A 15,676-nucleotide genomic window follows, 5' to 3' on the forward strand; every position below is an offset into this window, starting at 1 on the left:
GTTTTAACCTGTTGGATAGTACATGTCGGCTTTTCAAAACATTTACAGTGGCTTGCAAAAGTTTTCATACCCCTTGAACTTTTCCACATTTTGTCACGTTACAACCACAAACGTAAATGTATTTTATTGGGATTTTATGTGATAGACCAACACAGAGTGGTGCATAATTGTGAAGTGGAAGGAAAATGATACATGGTTTTCAAATTTTTTTACAAATAAAAAACTGAAAAGTGTGGCGTGCAAATGTATTCAGCCCCCCTGAGTCAATACTTTGTAGAACCACCTTTCGCTGCAATTACAGCTGCAAGTCTTTTGGGGTATGTCTCTACCAGCTTTGCACATCTAGAGACTGACATTTTTGCCCATTCTTCTTTGCAAAATAGCTCAAGCTCAGTCAGATTGGATGGAGAGCGTCTGTGAACAGCAATTTTCAAGTCTTGCCAGAGATTCTCAATTGGATTTAGGTCTGGACTTTGACTGGGCCATTCTAACACATGAATATGCTTAGATCTAAACCATTCCATTGTAGCTCTGGCTGTATGTTTAGGGTCGTTGTCCTGCTGGAAGGTGAACCTCCGCCCCAGTCTCAAGTCTTTTGCAGACTCTAACAGGTTTTCTTCCAAGATTGCCCTGTATTTGGCTCCATCCATCTTCCCATCAACTCTGACCAGCTTCCCTGTCCCTGCTGAAGAAAAGCATCCCCACAGCATGATGCTGCCACCACCATGTTTCACAGTGGGGATGGTGTGTTCAGGGTGATGTGTAGTGTTAGTTTTCCGCCACACATAGCGTTTTGCATTTAGGCCAAAAACTTCAATTTTGGTCTCATCTGACCAGAGCACCTTCCTCCACATGTTTGCTGTGTCCCCCACATGGCTTGTGGCAAACTGCAAACGGGACTTCTTATGGCTTTTTTTCAACAATGGCTTTCTTCTTGCCACTCTTCCATAAAGGCCCGATTTGTGGAGTGCACGACTAATAGTTGTCCTGTGGACAGATTCTCCCACCTGAGCTGTGGATCTCTGCAGCTCCTCCAGAGTTACCATGGGCCTCTAGGCTGCTTCTCTGATCAATGCTCTCCTTGCCCGGCCTGTCAGTTTAGGTGGACGGCCATGTCTTGGTAGGTTTGCAGTTGTGCCATACTCTTTCCATTTTCGGATGATGGATTGAACAGTGCTCCGTGAGATGTTCAAAGCTTGGGATATTTTTTTATAACCTAACCCTGCTTTAAACTTCTCCACAACTTTATCCCTGACCTGTCTGGTGTGTTCCTTGGGCTTCATGATGCTGTTTGTACACTAATGTTCTCTAACAAACCTCTGAGGCCTTCACAGAACAGCTGTATTTATACTGAGATTAGATTACACACAAGTGGACTCTATTTACTAATTAGGTGACTTCTGAAGGCAATTGGTTGCACTGGATTTTGGGGGTATCAGAGTAAAGGGGGCTGAATACTTTTGCACGCCACACTTTTCAGTTTTTTATTTGTAAAAAAATTTGAAAACCATGTATCATTTACCTTCCACTTCACAATTATGCGCCACTTTGTGTTGGTCTATCACATAAAATCCCAATAAAATACATTTACGTTTGTGGTTGTAACGTGGCAAAATGTGGAAAAGTTCAAGGGGTATGAATACTTTTGCAAGCCACTGTATATGGAAAAAGATGCACACTTTTTAAATAAGATATTTTTAATCCTTTTGCAAATATATTTGGCTCTCCAAAACACAACACTTTTGTTCTCTCTGGTAAATACTTCAGTCATTTATACCAAAATAGCTCTAAGATTCAATGAGACCTTTGTATACTGAAGCAGATTATAAATCTTGACTGTCGTGTCAACTAAGATTAGCCAAGTCAACAATTGTAGCCCAAGTCTTTAGGACTTTTACACCTAGGTCCATTGCAGGAGCTCAGTTTTGTAAAAAAATAGTTGAACAGTCAAAAGCACAACACATCGATAATGATACGCACATTTCTAGTGCTTTAATTAAGATCGTTCTACAAAAAGCTATTCGCTTGATTTATATCTACCAGAAGAGAACTAACTTAGATTAGTTGTAAGTAAATTATCACCACACAAAGCAAACTTTCAGAAGAATTATCTTAGGTCTCATAATTAAAAGCTTGAAATGATGAAGTACTTTTGTTTTGATTTGGTAATATAACTATAAAAAACATTGATAAAACATATCATAAAGTATGTTTAAAGGTACAAAATGAATCGTTAAAATGCCAGAAGGATCTGCTTTGATCTATTTTGATGAATACAGTTCAAACATTCCTGAATAAAGAGGACAAGATTAGATACAGCTATATCACCACCGCATAGCAAAGTCACAATGACATTCAAGGCTCACAAACCAAAAATATCACTTTGGATGAGGAACTGAAGAGGGGCTTTCAAAAGCTGCACCTCATCAAGTGCAGCTTTTGAAATTATCTGAATGGTGTCAGATTAGGAGAAGGGGAGGTGCAACAAGACCTGGGTGTCCTTGTACATTAGTCACTGAAGAAAGCCAATCCTTCATTGTGAGAGGATTTGAGTTGATGAAAGAATGGGTCAACTGGGCTTGCATTTGCTGGAATTTAGAAGGATGAGAGGATATCTTATAGAAACATATAAAATTCTTACAGTGTAGATGCAGGAAAAATGTTCCCGAGTCCAGAACCAGGGGTCAGTTTGATAATAAGGGGTAGACAAAAATGCTGGAGAAACTCAGCGGGTGAGGCAGCATCTATGGAGCGAAGGAAATAGGCAACGTTTCGGGTCGAGACCCTTCTTCAGACTGCTGTGAGGGTAGGCGTGAAGAAGAAAGGAAGAGGCGGAGACAGTGGGCTGAGGGAGAGCTGAGAAGGGGAGCAGAAGGCAGGGACTACCTGAAATTAGATAAGTCAATGTTCATACCACTGGGGTGCAAACTGCCCAAACGAAATGTGAGGTGCTGCTCCTCCAATTTACGGTGGTCCTCACTCTGGCCATGGAGGAGGTCCAGGACAGAAAGGTCAGATTCGGAATGGGAGGGGGAGTTGAAGTGCTGAGCCACCGGGAGGTCAAGTAGGTTAATGCGAACCGAGCGGAGGTGTTGGGCGAAGCGATCGCCAAGCCTACGCTTGGTCTCACCGATGTAGAGCAGCTGACACCTAGAGCAGTGGATGCAATAGATGAGTTTGGAGGAGGTGCAGGTGAACCTCTGCCACACCTGGAAAGACTGCTTGGGTCCTTGAATGGAGTCAAGGGGGGAGGTAAAGCGACAAGTGTAGCATTTCCTGCGGTTGCAAGGGAAAGTGTCAGGAGAGGGGGTGGTTAGGGTGGGAAGGGAAGAATTAACCAGGGAGTTATGGAGGGAGCAGTCTCTACGGAAATCAGACAGGGGAGGAGATGGGAAGATGTGGCCGGTGGTGGGATCCCGTTGGAGGTGGCGAAAATGTCGGAGGATTATTTGTTGTATGCGACAGCTGGTAGGGTGGAAGGTGAGGACTAGGGGGACTCTGCCCTTGTTACGAGTGGGGGGGGATGGGGAGTGAGAGCGGAGTTACGGGGTATAGAAGAGACCCTGGTGAGAGCCTCATCTATAGTACAAGAGGGGAACCCCCGTTCCCTGAAGAATGAGGACATCTCCGATGCCCTGGTGTGGAACACCTCATCCTAGGTGGAGATGCGGCGTAGACGGAGGAATTGGGAGTAGGGGATGGAGTCCTTACAGGAAGCAGGATGGGAAGAAGTGTAGTCCAGATAGCCATGGGATTCAGTGAGTTTATAGTGGATGGCAGTCTGTAGTCTATCACCTGCGATGGAAATAGTGTGGTCTAGAAATGGTAGGGAAATGTCGGAAATGGTCCAGGTGTATTTGAGTGCCGGATGGAAGATAGTGGCGAAATGGATGAAGTCAGTGAGTTGTGTGTGCGTGCAGGAGGTAGCACCAATGCAGTCGTCGATGTAGCGGAGGTAGAGTTTGGGGATAGGGCCCTGGTACGCCTCGAACAAAGATTGTTTGACGTACCCTACAAAGAGGCAGGCATAGCTAGGGCCCATGCACGTGCCCATAGCTACGCCTTGTATTTGGAGGAAATGGGAGGAGTCAAACAAAAAGTTGTTAAGGGTAAGGACCAGCTCCACTAGGCGGAGGAGAGTATCAGTAGACGTGGATTGGATGGTTCTGCGGTCGAGGTAGAAACGGAGGGCTTTAAGACCCTCCTGGTGGGGGATGGAGGTGTAGAGTGACTGGACATCCATGATGAAGATGAGGGAATGGTGGTCTAGACAACAGAAGTCCTGGAGTAGACGAAGAGCGTGTGAGGTGTTTTGAACATAGGCAGGGAGGGATTTAACCAGGGGGGATAGGATGGAGTCGAGGTATGTGGAAATAAGTTTGGTAGGACACGGACAGGAAGAAACAATGGGTCTGCCAGGACAGTCAGGTTTGTGGATTTTGGGGAGAAGGTGAAATCGGGCCGTGCGGGGCTGGGGAACGATGAGGTTGGAGGCTTGGGAGGGCAGGGAGCCGGAAGTGATGAAGTCAGTGATAGTGCTAGAGATAGTGGCCTGGTGCTTGGCTGTGGGGTCATGGTCCAAGGGGTGCCATTTAGGACTGAAATGAAGAAAAACTTTTTCACCCAGAGTGTTGTGAGTCTGTGGAATTCTCTGCTGCAGAAGGCAGTGGAGGCCAATTCTCTGGATATTTTCAAGAGAGAGTTAGATTTAGCTCTTCGGGCTAAGGGAATCAATGGATATGGTGAATAATCCGGAATGAGGTACTGATTTTGGATGATCAGCCACGATCATATTGAATGGTGGTGCTGGCTCGAAGGGCTGAATGGCCTACTCCTGAACCTATTTTCTATGTTTCTAAGTCTAAATCTTGAAGGACAGAAGAAAAAGAAAAAAAACAGAAGCTCTGGCTAAAATATCGAACCTGAAATTACATTACACTTCAACTTTCCCTTTATATCGGCCGATAAAACCAGCTGGGAGAAATAATAGGAGACCTAACATGTTTGTGAATGATGAGGAGACGGAGCCAGGTGAAGGAGGGAAGCAAGAACCTGAGTGGATCAGGAGAGAAAGGGAACACAGTGGATGAGAGTTACTGGAATTGGCAGATTCAGTGGAGTTATACATCTGGGTTCATGACACATTTTATATCGTATTAAAGTGAAGAGAATTATGCACCTCGCACTCAAAGATATATTATAGCTTATAAATAGCTTATAAATGATAATCTACAACATTATTAGAATCAAATGTATTGAATGAGCTGCCAGAGGAAGTAGTTGAGGCAGGTACAATAATAATATTTAAGACATTTGGACAGATACATGGATAGGAAAAGTTTTGAGTCAAATGCAGGAAAATGAAATTAGTTTTGATGGGTCTTCATGGTCAGCATGGACGAATTGGACTGAAGGGCCTGTATGAGGAGCTGCCATTTGGATGATTACATTTTTGACCACTTGATTACCTCTAGTGGCCCTTTCTGTAAATTGTAGAAGAAGTATATGCGATTTAAGGGATCTGGGGTTCATGCAATGTTTGTTGAAAATTAGATTGTTAAGACCATTTTTTTTAAGGTAACAAAGCCTATTAGCTACAACATTCTGCAACCTTTTCAACCATTTGTTTCACCTCCAGCTGAAGTACGAAGGGATGTCTATTTACATTATGCAGCCAATCGTAAATGCGGAGATATCAAATCAGAGGCAGGCAAAAATATTGTATTTCCGATGCCCACTGGCATAAGATTATATTAAATATATAATCTTATGCTGGCCTACATTAAAAGTATGTTGTTTTTTTTGGGGGGAGGGGGTGGAACCAAACAACCTTTACTATTTTCTTCTCTTCTCCATTTTCCTCATCATGCTAATTCTTGCTATCTGTCAAATGGTAACCATACCTCCACAGCATTACAATAAATTACATCAAAAGGACACTTTATGTCATGTTGTCACTTGCGGGCGGAGTACCAATGCAACTTTCTTATATGTGAATATTTGCCCAATAAACGTATTCATTCATGACATACCATGACCCCACAGGCGAGCACCAGGCCACTATCTCTGGCACCATCACTGACTTCATCAACTCCGACTCCCTACCCTCCCAAGCCTCCAACCTCATCGTTGCCCAGCCCCGCACGGCCCGATTTTACCTTCTCCCCAAAATCCACAAACCTGACTGTCCTGGCAGACCCATTGTTTCTGCCTGTTCGAGTCCTACAGAACTAATTTCCTCATACCTCGACTCCATCCTATCCCCCTGGTTAAATCCCTCCCTACCACACGCTCTTCGTCTGCTCCAGGACTTCCGTTGTCTAGACCACCATTCCCTCATCTTCACCATGGATGTCCAGTCACTCTACACCTCCATCCCCCACCAGGAGGGTTTCAAAGCCCTCCGTTTCTTCCTCGACCCCAGAACCAACCAATGCCCGTCAACTGATACGTTCCTCTGCCTAGGTCCTTACCCTTAATAACTTTTTGTTTGACTCCTCCCATTTCCTCCAAATACAAGGCGTAGCTATGGGCACGCGCATGGGCCCCAGCTATGCCTGCCTCTTTGTTGGGTACGTCGAACAATCCTTGTTCGAGGCGTATCGTGGCCGTATCCCTGAATTCTACCTCCGCTACATCGACGATTGCATTGGTGCTACCTCCTGCACCCACACACAACTCACTGCTGACTTCATCCATTTCACCACTAACTTCCATCCGGCACTCAAATACACCTGGACCACTTCCGACATTTCCCTACCATTTCTTGACCTCTACTCCATCGCAGGTGATAGACTACTGACCGACATCCACTATAAACCCACTGACTCCCATGGCTATCTGGACTACACTTCTTCCCACCCTGCTTCCTGTAAGGACTCTATCCCCTACTCCCAATTCCTCTGTCTACGCTGCATCTGCACCCAGGATGAGGTGTTCCACACCAGGGTATCAGAGATGTCCTCATTCTTCAGGGAACGGGTGTTCCCCTCTTCTACTATAGATGAGGCTCTCACCAGGGTCTCTCCTATACCCCGTGACTCTGCTCTCATCCCCATCCCCCACTCGTAACAAGGGCAGAGTCCCCCTTGACCACACCTTCCACCCTACCAGCCGTCACATACAACAAATAATCCTCCAACATTTTCGCCACCTCCAACATGATCCCACCACTTGCCACATCTTCCAATCTCCTCCCCTGTCTGCCTTCCGCAGAAACCGCTCCCTCCGGAACTCCCTGGTCAATTTGTCCCTTCCCACCCGAACCACCCCCTCTCTGGGCACTTTCCCTTGCAACCGCAGGAAATGCTACACTTGTCGCTTTACCTCACCCTTTGACTCCATTCAAGGACCCAAGCAGTCTTTCCAGGTGCGGCAGAGGTTCACCTGCACCTCCTCCAACCTCATCTATTGCATCCGCTGCTCTAGATGTCAGCTGCTCTACATCGGTGAGACCAAGCGTAAGCTTGGCGATCGCTTCGCCGAACACCTCCGCTCGGTTTGCAATAACCAACCTGATCTCCCGGTGGCTCAGCACTTCAACTCCCCCTCCCATTCCGAATCCGACCATTCTGTCCTGAGCCTCCTCCATGGCCAGAGTGAGGACCACCATAAATTGGAGGAGCAGCACCTCATATTTCGCTTGGGCAATTTGCACCCCAGCGGTATGAACATTAACTTCTCTAATTTCAGGTAGTCCCTACTTTCTCCTCCCCTTCTTAGCTCTCCCTCAGCCCACTGGCTCCACCTCTTCCTTTCTTCTTCCCGCCCCACCCCACACTCACATCAGTCTGAAGAAGGGTTTTGACCCAAAACGTTGCCTATTTCTTCGCTCCAAAGATGCTGCCTCACCCGCTGAGTTTCTCCAGCATTTTTGTCTACCTTTGATTTTCCAGCATCTGCAGTTCCTTCTTAAAAACGTATTCATTCATTCAAAAGTCCAGGAATGAACAATTATTAGAGAGGGAGAGAGAGAAGAAACAAATTCTGCCGTTTGTAGGAAGATACGTACAGACGACAGACGTTTTTTGAATTTACTGATATTGTAGGAACTCATTCACATGTAGAGGTGTCCATATGTTGGTCTTTCATAACCCAAGGACAGCCTGTAAAGTATTCTTCCTACATTCCCATCAACAAAGCTCTGATTCTACCACTCACTGACGCACACCTTAGAGACAAATTACAGTGGCCAATGAATCTTCCAACCTATAAATCAGTGTAACAATAAATGCAACAATCAATGTTTCAAGGCGTACAACAGCTTAATTGTAATGTTGCTTGTCATACCTGTTTTTGCAAAGCAAGCTGTCCCTCCACTTCTCGCACTTTGCGCTCGAGCTCCTGGGTTAGTTTCCTATACTTCTCCTGCTGACCATTAATTTTGGAGTCTTTTGAACTCCATTGGGAATAGAACAAAAAGTTAAAAACTGCAACTTATCTGGGTATTTTATTTAAATGTAGCCTAATCCTATTAATAAACATGTTCTAAAAACTAATATAAAACACTCATGATTATATAATTGTACAGGTGATTACATGCATAAAACTGTCCATTAAATAACTTTATATTTTGATAAAGATTAAAAATTACATCATTTTCAACTTAAAATATCCAATCCACTGACATTACAACTTAAAATATCCAATCTGCTGACCATACCTGCGAATCTTCTCAATTTCCAGTTGATGTGTCTTTAATTGCCGCTGGTACTGAAACTGCAGTTCCTCCCGTGTCCTTGACTCATTCGCAACTATATTTTGCAACTTGTCAATCTGAATTTGCAGCTTCGCTGATTTCCGCTTGCTTACAACTTTCTGTTACCTTTAATTGAGCAAACATTGCATCGTACCGTTCCAAATCTTGGTCTCGCTCCTCCAGTACTTTTAGGTTGAACATAAAGTCCTCTTTCAGGATGTTAAACTTTTCTTTTTCTTCTTTGAATTTTGTTTGTGAATCTTGAAGTGCAGCAACCAATGATTGGATGCGTTGTGTTTGCAAGCCTTTCCATTCCTGCTCCTTCTGAGCAAGAAGTTCGTCAAGACTATCATTTTCCTGAAGCATTTTCAGCCGTAGCACCTTGTAAATTCAACACAGCAGGTTATTCACATGCACTGTAAAACTGACTAATGCATGCTCCTTATGGTTTCCACTATACAAAATCAATAAGTCACAAACAACAGGCTTCACAGACGAGGTATTATACCGTCCTATTTTTAGTATAGCATTGATTAACTGGCAGAATTTACCAGGCTTTCAGAATAGATGCGCAACTAATAAGATGGATTAGTTAATTATTGATTGAGATGATAATTTATTAAAAACTCCACAGGCCACAATGGTTTGTGGTGCAGAAAGGACCAATTGCCTACAGCGATGTGTAGATCAGAATTACACAGTGGGAACAGGATGGAATACATACTTCTGTCTTCAACCTTCTGGTGTCTATATTTAAAAGAACTTGCTTTTTGATCATGGTGTTAAGATCATTAAGCATCAAGCAGCAACAATCAGGAAAGATAGGGTGGTAGCCATTACAAATAAGAACCAGTCTTCAAACTATTCAATCATAACCCCTACAAGCAGTAATCTATTTTGAAATTATAGAAACAGCTGCATGAATAAAAATATTGTTTGGAGACACAAGCGATGGCAGATGCTGGAATTATCAGCAGAAAAACAAACCAGCTGACTCGCTGAGGTATTAGTTGGAAATTGTCATCAACATAAGACATTCACGTGCGCATTGATCATCGGTACAGACAATAGAGTTATGTTGGAAAGGGGACACAAGTGCTGGAAACTTGAGCAAAACACAAAGTGCTGAAGGAGTTAGCGGGTCAGGCTCTCCAGATGCTGCCTAACTGATGGAGTTATGTTAATTGGCCTACATTAACCAAGTGGTCGGATATTTTCAGCCAAGATATTTTGCCACTTTATGACAGAGATCAGGGAAGGTTCCAGCTGGCTATTTTGCCACCTAACACACCAGTGCACAGTGGTGCAGTAGTTGAGCAGGAGTCAGAGATCCAAATTTGATCCTGACCTTGGGTGCCAACTGTGTAGATTGTGTACGTTCTCCCTGGTGGGTTTCCTCTGGGTGCTCCAGTTTCCACCCACACCTCAAAGACATGTGGGTTTGTTGTTTATTGGCTTCTGTCAATTGCCCCTAGTGTGTAGGGAGTGGATGAGAAAGTGGGATAGCATAGAACTAGCGTACAGGTGATTGATGGTCGTCGTGGATACTGTGGGCTGAAGGGCCTGTTTCCATGCTGTATACCTGAACTAAACTAAACATGGTCATGGCCTTATTTATTCTGTCATTCAGTATTTGGGGTGTTTGCATTTCCAGAAAGTCTGCCCTCAAAAATACTTTGATAAAAATAATGTATTTTGATTTCTGCTTTTTTCATTCACTTGTTTTAGGCCACTCATGTAAATTACTGTGTCTCAGCAAATGTGTTTGATGGTCCTGCGATTAAGATCGGTTCCCATCGTAAATATGTAATTCAGTGAAACGATTTGCCTGCACCCAAAATGTTGAAATGCAACGACAATGAGAAGACTTTATTAGTAGCTTTTCATGCTATCCCCAAAGGCATTTAGCCAGCGAGAAGCGGAGGTATATAAATCAGGACAATGACTGATTTAATCTCCTTGGCATTCTTAGTTATAGAGAAAGAATTTAGACAGAGTGGTGGTGAAAACAGACAAGCTGTCCACATCAGATTTGGAAGCCAGCCAAAAACGTACGAGTCGTGGATCTCACGACCTTGATGACCCTCACAGTCAAATGTTTCCACAATAAAGACAGCACTCTGGGTAACGCTGCATGGGAGGCCTCCGACTCCAAACTGTTCCATAACAAGGCACTGATATTTAAGGGAGCAGGAGTTAGTTAGCATGGGAAAAATAGCAGTTTTTATATTGGAGTCGAGAGGCTGCATATACTGGAATCCGAGCGGAAAACGAGTTGATAGAAGAACACAGCAGTTCAAGCAGCATCTGCAGAGGCAAAGGGATTGTTGACAATATGGGACAAAACCCTGCAATCAGGATAGTGTGTAAAAGGGGAAATGGACGGAATAAAGAGGTGAGGAGGAGGGGGTTGGCAGGATGTGGCATACAATAGGTGGATCCAAGTGAAGAGGCATTGTTGGGCAAATGGCGCCAAATGCAGAGGGATGATGACAGAGCAGGTGGGGGACGAGTGGAGACAACAAAGGATCCTGACCTTGGGTGGAATATGGAATCTGACACGAAAGAACGATGATGAATAGAAGCTGATAAGGGTGGTCAAATGGAAAAAGCAGGGGCTGGGGATTGGGGACCCAGTGGGTTGAGTGATAAGCAGCTGCTGGTAAATTGTTTTTTGAGCTTTATTTTCTGATTACTGTCTCATGTGACTGCTTTTATTTAATATCATTGATTCAAACACAAAAGGCCCTTTCAGCAATTAAACATTGTAATTTAGATGATCTCGTAATAAAACTGGTCATTTCATAATTTATTACAATTTATGTAATAAATTCCACTAAAATAAACCAAGAAAATGAGCCATAAAGTTATGTAACAAAGAAACAGGCTCTTCGGTCCAATTAATCCATGGCGACCAAGATGCCCCATCTAAGCTAGTCCCATTTGCCCTCCTTTGGTCATATCCCACTGAGCCAAGAGGAATATCACTTAGATTCTGTGTTAACGCCAGGCCTTTTTTTCACAAAATATTCCAAATTTATCCCAAACTGAGAAAGACAAGGATTTAGTTATTGAAAGTGCTGATGATGTGGTAATTTCATTATCAATTTAGTATGGTGAACATATAAAACAAGTGATTAAGATTTTACACACATAATTAGAATGGCTCTGACCCAAAATGTCATCTGCCATTCCCTCCACATATGCTGCATGACCCGCTGAGTTCCTCCAGCACTTTATGAACCTAGATTCCAGTGATCAAGATTCTAGCATCTGCAGTTTCTTGTGTCTCCATCTAAATTAAAAATATTACTATAACCTAGCCATTACATTTTGTCTACACAAGTCACCATGCTTATGTTATGAGAGGTTGCTGTTATTTCTGCTTTATCTGCAGCTCAACTGTTTCATGAGTAATCAACCTTTGCTATACAATAGATTGTGAATGTCACTCCACAGATACTTCCAACGCTTGCAATGAGTATTGTGTCAGCTAAAATAAGAGCAATGATGCAAGCTATATTTTTCCCTGACTGGCTTCCCAATACAGAGATAATGTGTTAATAATGACAAGATCATTTTTGTATGCTTTGAACATGTATGCTCGCACAAAAGAACTCAGCCAAGTTTTTAGGAAGCCAATATTTTAAGTCTTAGGACAACAAAACCCGACTCACTCAGGGTGTGTTCATTGGCTTATCTATCTTCAGCCTTTTTTCCATCATAAGGTCAGATGTAGGGATGCTTCCAAATGATTGTGTTCACGGTTCTTTAGATAAAGAACATGCTTGCATGCAGCGGGTAAAATCTAGGCTTGAACTGAAAAGTTGCAAGGGTCACTAGGCCAGAAAGTGCTCTCAAGACAGATACTAAGCACATCCCTTGGTATTCAATGGCATTATCTGCACCAAATTGCCCACCAGAAATGTCTGGATGTTACCAAAATCCAATATTGGCTATTGGAGCAGATCTAAGGGTGTAAAAGGTGAAGCCCATCCTCGAGCGGCAGCATTTTGAAACAGTAATCCATGCCTTTATTACATCTAGGCTGGATTACTGTAACGCACTCTACTCTGGAGTCGCACGAGCTTCATTGGCTCGTCTCCAGCTGGTTCAAAATGCTGCCGCTCGCCTTTTAACCGGAACTCAAAAGAGGGAGAACATTACGCCAATTTTGGCCTCCCATCACTGGCTTCCAGTGCACTTTCGAGTTCATTTTAAAATTATTTTATTTGTTTTCAAATCGTTGAATGGGCTCGCCCCGCCTTACCTCTCTGAGCTGCTCCACCTATATGCTCCTGCCCGGTGCCTCAGGTCAGCTGATCAGCTGCTCCTTGAGGTACCAAGGACTAAGCGGAAGCTCAGAGGGGATAGAGCCTTTTCTGTTGCTGCTCCGGCACTCTGGAACACCTTGCCGTTGCACATCAGACAGGCCCCCTCACTGTCCATCTTCAAATCCTCCCTAAAAACTCATTTTTATTCTCTGGCTTTCGACACTGGCTGAGACATTGCTCCTGTTCTTAGTGCTTTTAATGTCTTTTAATTTTTACTGTTTTTTAGTCCTTCGTTTTACGGTTTTTAATAGTTTGTAATAACTTTTTGTCCATGAGTTCTCATGTACAGCACTTTGTGGCAACTGCGGTTGTTTAAAGTGCTTTATAAATAAAGTTATTATTATTATTATTATTATGGCATAATCATTTATTTTGTGATGGAGTAGATGAAAGTTTAGGATAGCGCATGGAATGCCAAACAAGCAGGTTGCTTTCTTCTGAATATTGTTAAATGTTAAATGTAACATCTCCAGGTTGGCAGATGACACAAAGCTGGGTGGCAGGGTGAGCTGCGAGGAGGGTGCTATGAGGCTGCAGGGTGACTTGGATACGTTGGATGAGTGGGCAGATGCATGGCATCTGAGGTTATCCACTTTGGTGGCAAGAACAAGAAGGCAGATTGTTATCTGAATGGTGTCAGATTAGGAAAAGGGAAAGTGCAGCGAGACTTGGGTGTCTTTGTACATCAGTCACAGAAAGTAAGCAAATGGCATGTTGGTCTTCATAGCGAGAGGCTTTGAGTTTGGAGCAAAGAGGTCCTACTGCAGTTGTACAGAGCTCTGGTGAGACCACAACTGGAGTATTGTATGCAGTTTTGGTCTCCTAAATTCTTGCTATTGAGGGAGTGCAGTGTAGGTTCACCAGGTTAATTCCCAGGATGGCGGGACTGACATATGATGAAATAATGGATCTACTGGGCTTGTATTTGCTGGAATTTAGAAGGATGAGAGGTTATCTTATAGAAACATATAAAATTCTAAAGGGATTGAACAGGCTAGATGCAGGAACAATGTTGCCAATGTTGGGGGAGTCCGGAACCAGAGGTTACAATGTATGAATAAGGGGTAGGCCATTTAGGCTGAGATGAGGAAAAACCTTTTCACCCAAAGAGTTGTGAATCTGTGAAATTCTCTGCCACAGAAGGTAGTGGAGGCCAATTCACTGGGTGTTTTCAGGAGAGATTTACATAGAGCTCTTAGGAATCAAGGGATATGGGGAGAAAGCAGGAACGGGGTACTGATTTTGGATGATCGGCCATGACGGTGCTGGCTCGAAGGGCCGAATAGCCTACTCCTGCACCTATTTTCTATGTTTCTGTTAAGAAGACAAATGCAGACTATCATGCTCCAACTTGTGCCATACAATTTTATTTTTATTTCATAATATACAGGAAGTACAAATCGGCACACTCCTTTCTTTCATTGAACTATAAAATAAACACATTCTTTATCACAATGTACCAAATCACTCATATTTCCTCCTTAAACAATATACCCATGAAGTGCCGTAGAGACCGCTGTGAAGGACCCTGCCCCTCAGTGTCCAGGTGGCAGCAGGATCCTGGACTTTGGTCCAACCCTAAAAAGCCTTTGCATTTGTTGCACTGAACACCAGTATATCCCTCAGCATATTCATCCGCACCTGGGAATATCTGGTTGACAGCATTTACATGAAGGCTTCTCCTTACATTGCGCAACAAACAAGTTGCACGTACGGCAAGAGTGCATCTTTCATCAGGTAGATGGCCTCCCAGCACCAGTTGATGTTTATCTGAGGACGCCTGTGGGATCAGAGCAAAGATCACAGAGTTCTCTGATGGGCAGTTGCTTGGGAAGAATTGCCTTCTTGGCTTCACCCACAGTCATGAAGAGATTGACGATAACCTCATCCACACTGCGGCCATCTTGAGGGCAGCTTGTGTTAAGAGTGAAACTCTGGCTGTGCAGGAGTGATTTGCAGGGGAGCGAGCATTCCCTCACTGCCAGCCAAGCAAAGTCTTGCAGACCGTGTCAGGGGGCAAGTCACTTGCAGCAGGATGTCAAGCCTCTGACCTATTTCTGCAGCGACAGGATTTAAACAGCTGATCTGGTTGAATTATTGAGCACTGGTAATTCCTAGGATGTCAATAGTGGTGGGGAGGACATTTTGATGGTAATGCCTCCGACTGTCAAGAGAAGGTAATGAGATTCTCTCTTGTTGAAGGATCAGAGAACTGGCACGTTTTGAACAGAAATGTTACCTAATATTTCCAGACCATGCCTGAATATTATCTTGCTACATGGAGATGTGGATTGGTTTACTGTCTGAGGCAATGTGAGTGGATCAATGGTGCAAGTGCCACAAAACATCTCAACTCTGACCTGATGATAGAAGGATGGTCATTGGTAAAGCAGCTGCATGATTAGACATAGCAAATTACCCCAAAGTACTACTGTCCTTTGCTCTACCTATTGTACTTCAGTTTGATGATGGTATTTATGTATAGTATTACCTGATGTGATTGAATAGCATGCAAAAACAAAGGTTTTTCCTGTACCTTAGCATGTGACAATAATAAACCTTAACAACTTATTTTCTCTCATAGTGACCTAAGGTGGCACAACATTAGTGCTGCAAGTTCGATACTGACCTCATGCTGTCTACG

The 15,676-nt window shown here is 43.6% G+C and overlaps 1 protein-coding gene across 1 annotated transcript in view; it reads right to left on the reverse strand.

The window, feature by feature from the left end:
* Nucleotides 1–15,676, reverse strand: part of ccdc57 (coiled-coil domain containing 57) — a 98,796-nt gene that overhangs the window by 69,780 nt on the left and 13,340 nt on the right. Inside the window, 3 exon segments of the mRNA XM_033044575.1 lie at nt 8,290–8,398; nt 8,663–8,787; nt 8,789–9,079. Coding sequence (XP_032900466.1) covers nt 8,290–8,398; nt 8,663–8,787; nt 8,789–9,064 — 510 coding nt within the window. The 5' untranslated portion in view covers nt 9,065–9,079.

The sequence above is a fragment of the Amblyraja radiata genome, chromosome 26, assembly GCF_010909765.2.
Source record: "Amblyraja radiata isolate CabotCenter1 chromosome 26, sAmbRad1.1.pri, whole genome shotgun sequence".
Classification (NCBI taxonomy): Eukaryota; Metazoa; Chordata; class Chondrichthyes; order Rajiformes; family Rajidae; genus Amblyraja; species Amblyraja radiata.